This window comes from Phoenix dactylifera, chromosome 13 (assembly GCF_051530095.1).
Source record: "Phoenix dactylifera cultivar Ajwa chromosome 13, Ajwa_hap1_PhDact_Kaust_v1.1, whole genome shotgun sequence".
Lineage (NCBI taxonomy): Eukaryota > Viridiplantae > Streptophyta > Magnoliopsida > Arecales > Arecaceae > Phoenix > Phoenix dactylifera.
The window spans coordinates 20282209-20287003 of NC_143202.1; the positions used below are offsets into that span (position 1 = coordinate 20282209).

A 4795-nucleotide genomic window follows, 5' to 3' on the forward strand; every position below is an offset into this window, starting at 1 on the left:
ACCATGCCTGGATTAGCTATTTATGCCCATTTTTGTGGTTCCCAGACCCACAGGAGACAAATCGAGACCATTACATGCATGGACAATAGCGTGTTATACCTGAAGACGGATGTGGCCGCCACCCAGTGCCTTTCCACGTTGCTTCCTCACACACGTAAAAAGTGAAGGCATTGCAAGAAAAAGAGCTAAGTGTTGCTTTCTTACCCCATTTATTTTATTTACTTGCCGTTTACGACTCTTCCTTGGTCATGAGGTGATGCTAATTACATCTCTAGATCGTTGTCATTCTTCTATAAGCCGCCATCAGCTCCCCATCGCATGAAGACCACACAAACCTCCCTCCCCGCTACTTTATATTCTCTTCCACGGTTCCATCCCCATATCCCTCTGCTTGCTCCTTTTTATCTCTCTCCTCTCTCTCTCTCTCTCTCATATATCTGATAACATGGAGAACTATCCCACAGTACTATTCCCTTTACAACCTTCTTCTTATTCTTCCCAACTACCCCACTTGTCATCCAATATGCTAGGTAACACCCAAGTCTTTGGCCTCCATGACTACAATTCAGGAGGGCATTTGGGGCTAAAGGAAGAGGTCAAGGTTTCATCCTCAGAAGGTCATGAAGCTTCTCACAGGGAGTCCTTTGGAGGGCCAGAGAACGAGGCGAAGCCCCATAAGAAGAAGGGTGAGAAGAAGGTGAGGAGGCGTCGCTACGCCTTCCAAACGAGAAGCCAAGTGGACATCCTCGACGATGGGTACCGATGGAGGAAGTATGGGCAGAAGGCAGTGAAGAATAACAAGTTCCCAAGGTCGGTTTCGGTTGCTTTCCTTTATCCATTCTTTCCCTTACCTTATTCTCCATATAATTGGTGCATGGATGCATCACCAACCCCGCTAGCTAACGTGGTGTTCTTGCACCTTTATTGCTATCATTTAACTGTCAACTCCGTAGATTTAGAATCCCACCGTTATTGCATGGAAGATTCGTTATGGAGCAAACCTAAAATGAGAGAGAAGATTGTATTGGAACTCAGAGTTGTCTCAAAAACCCTTTCTCCTAAAAGAAGTCTCAAAGAACCATTCATCTTTGATGGGGTTCTAGTGCTTCAAGAGATGATAGGCAACTTTTTAATTTTAACTTACCACAAAAATTTGGCAAGTTCTAAAGCGTATATTGTGGAGGTTGCTTATATTGTTTGTAAACCAACTCTTTAATGTCCAGATGACGTGGACTAAATCACATGTTTTGGTATCCATCCTTCTACGAATAGTAAATTGGGCGGTCAAATTTCTGACTAAGAATAGTTTTAGCTAGTTCAGTTTTATAAAAATCCCATCAAGGCTTCTAGAAAAAATCTAATTTACCTTTACTCTTATTGTTGCATTCCTGTAGGTCCCTTTTCTCCCTTTCTTGCTAAATTTTCTCTTTTGACTCTGTTAATTATTCACTTTAAGCATCTTACTTCACTGGCATCCCAGATACATGATTATCTTTATCATTAACTCTTCTAAATAATGTTGATATGTTTCATCGACATTTTCAAATAGCCACATATTTTACAGAAAGCCTCATCTTATTGCTAAGCATAGCAGTCCAAATTTACTTTTCTTTCAGCTCCAACGAATGCATGCCATGCTTTTTCTCAATAATGTCATGATTTAGTGGCTTAATAATAGTGTATAATTTTTTAGTAATTGGAACTAGGTGCAGGTGCAACTTAGAGATGTTACCAACTTATCTTAGGACCTTAGGCAGATCTTTTTCGCTACCATATGATAATAGTGCCCTTTCTGCTGCGTTGTCTTGCATGGCAAGAAAAAGCATTAATACCTCCTCCTCCTCCTCCTCCTCCTCCTCTCCCCCACCACCAAATGGAAACCTTTTAGTTGATTAAGCATGTAGTACTGCAGTTTTTCTCGGAGTTTTGTAGCTCATTTGTGGAATCCTTTGAGAAAGAAACACCGGCATTAAAGATATCATAATGATAATAAAAGCATTTATTTTCTACTAAAAAATAATAGAATTCCTTCCATCTTTTGAAAGAATGCTTTTTCCCTTTTATTTCTTTTTTTTCCCCCTCTTTTCTTTTGTGTAGCCCAGATGCTAATGATAATAGATTCTTTTAAAAGCTCCAGATCACCATAATTCTAAGAAGATCAAAATTAATTACTTCAACGTTGCTGATAAATTTATTTGCTAACCAGTTCTTTGAATATGTTACATATTGTTAATTATGTTCTTTATTATAAGAATGCCATTAGCACTTGTTTCCACGTATTCCTAAAAGCTAATAGCAATAATGATGGAATATATGTCACTTATGTGCTTAAATTATCAGAGAAGAGTAAGAAAACACTAAGATTAACTGGTTGAGAAGTTATAAACAGCAACAATTTAGTGATCGGAGATGTTAATATTATGGAAGCATTTTAAAGTGATGAATAAATTTTCATGCTGGTACATCATTTATTAAAATATACTATGTCGAGAGTTTTGTATTTTGTTTAAGTGCTTATGACCTCTAACATAAAAACACTCTTTAGAAACAATAATATATAACATACACAAACATCTGGAGAAATAAGATTGATTAAGAAAATAATGAATCAAAATCAGCAAAAAAAAAAAAATCAAATCTAAATCAGCAAGGTAAAATAAGTATCAGTTAATATTGTAAAAAATTACTTGTTTGGATATGAAGACTATAATAAGCAATTATAGTGAAGGCTTAATATATATCTTGTTATTGATTTAATATATAATTTTATTTATGTTTGCAGAAGCTATTATCGATGTACAAGTCAAGGGTGCAATGTCAAAAAGCAAATTCAACGCCTATCGAAGGATGAAGGAATTGTCGTAACTACGTACGAGGGAATACACACTCATCCAATAGAGAAATCCAATGATAGCTTTGAACATATACTTAATCAAATGCAAGTTTACTCTACCTTTCGAGTCTAAAAATGAAAATTAAAACCGATTTGTATAGAAAAGCACTTACATGACTGTTCAAAGTGTATTCTGAGTTATGTTACTCAGTTTTTTATGTACACTATATTCACTCTAGACTTGCATTATATATGTATTTCTCGAGATTATTAATCGAATATGTGGGAATAAAAGGTTGTAATGACTAAGTTTTAAAAAATGAGTTAATATTCAATATCCATTGATTTAATTAATGCACTCACTACAAGAAACTTGGATATTAGCGACGCTTGTTTTGGCTATTAGCGATGCTTTTAAGCGTCGGTAGAAACCATCCTGATGCTTTTCAAAGGGTCGGTAAAGCGTCACCTATGCTACAGTGGAAAAAACATTTTCCGACGCTTTCAAAAGCGTCGCTAATTTCAATTTAGCGATGCTTTTAAGCGTCGTCCTTTTCCGACGCTTTAAAGCGTCGCCCTTTACCGACGCTTTAAAGCATCGCGAATTACCATTTGCCAAGAAAGTTACCATTTGCGGTCTGATCTTCTTCTGAATTTAGAAATACAAACAACCACCCCGATCGGTAACTTCATTCCATTCGTGCGGAGTGGTTGGGTTTGGCTATATAAACAGTTTTTTTTTTCAGACCGCCAATGTGGGACTAAAATGAGGTGGTTTTTTGGCTTCCGACGACGCCTTTAACGACGCTTAAAAGCGTCGTTATTTAACAACGCTAAAAAGCGTCGTTAAAAGTGTCGTCAATTATATATTAGCTTCAACGACGCTTTTAAGCGTCGTCATTAGTCGACGCTTTCAAAAAGCGTCGGCAAATGTTGACGGAAAAAAATTTTTGCCGACGCTTGGAATAAGCGTCGGTAAATAAGAGTCGGTAATTGGCTTTTTTTGTGTAGTGACTCTAAGATCCAGGAAACTAGGAATTTGTTTAAAAGCTTAGTTTAAAATTATTGATATATCATCTAGTGGCTATTTACGAAGGCAAGAATGAGAAATTAGGCATTATTATAGAAGTCAGGTTAAAAGATAATACAATGTTATGCTTTGAACATGATTAGCATAAGGGATTCAATTTAAAAGGTAAATTAGAGTGGTTCATAAAGGAAGGAAAAGAGCTCCCCCAACATAGCTACCTTTTTCTTGTTTTGCTTTTGAAAGACAACTAGACTACCTTTCACAAGTAGAAGCTTCGTCACTAGATTCAAAATAATATTTATTTGGATTAACAACTCATTTATCAATAGAACAAAATTAATTTGCAAGGTGACATAGGAATATATCAATCCTATATTTCATTCATGAGTACCCTCTTTATTCCATAAGGAATATCTAATGCATTGAAGTATTTGGTAAATATATCAAAATTAATTGCATTAAGACAAGTTCTGTGTATGCATAGCCTTATTGAATCATCAATATATAATTTATTGTTTCTTAATTATCTACTACGATGATAACTTTAAAAAGTTAGTTGAATAGTCTATTTACATAAAATTTATATTATTCATAATTAGGGTACTAATTTAGTTAATTTAATTCCGTGAAACAAATAGTGGATGGCATATACAAACTCTTGGACGCAACCAAAAGTTATATTGAATAACTTTGTTTAGTCATGTCATATATGGGTAATTTAAAAATTAAAATCAAAGATTGATAGCCATAGTTCGAATAGTCTTAAATCATATTTAAAAAATTAAAGAGTGAAATATTGGTAAAAGAATGATAAACTGTTAAAATTTTCTCTACACTTGATAGGTTTTGGCACCATTAATGTATAAATGGATCCATCTCAAATTTTGGTTCTTTTCTACATTTGATGTTTTAATTCATTTTACAAAAGCAAT

At 35.0% G+C, this 4795-nt stretch overlaps 1 protein-coding gene across 1 annotated transcript; it reads left to right on the forward strand.

Moving 5' to 3' along the window:
- Nucleotides 1–311: 311 nt before the first annotated feature.
- LOC103720275 (putative WRKY transcription factor 75) lies at nucleotides 312–3135 on the forward strand. The gene is made up of 2 exons (XM_008809892.6): nucleotides 312–810; nucleotides 2783–3135. The coding sequence occupies exons 1-2, from the start codon at nucleotides 446–448 to the stop codon at nucleotides 2964–2966; spliced, it is 549 nt and encodes a 182-aa protein (XP_008808114.3). The 5' UTR covers nucleotides 312–445; the 3' UTR covers nucleotides 2967–3135.
- The last annotated feature ends 1660 nt before the right edge of the window (nucleotides 3136–4795 follow it).

What these genes read in the sequence shown, in the direction of transcription:
- LOC103720275 (XM_008809892.6), top strand. Translation starts at nt 446, where the DNA reads ATGGAGAACTATCCCACAGTACTATTCCCTTTACAACCTTCTTCTTAT. An exon ending in AAGAATAACAAGTTCCCAAG is followed by an intron (nt 811 to 2,782) that starts GTCGGTTTCGGT and finishes TTATGTTTGCAG; the next exon opens with AAGCTATTATCGATGTACAA.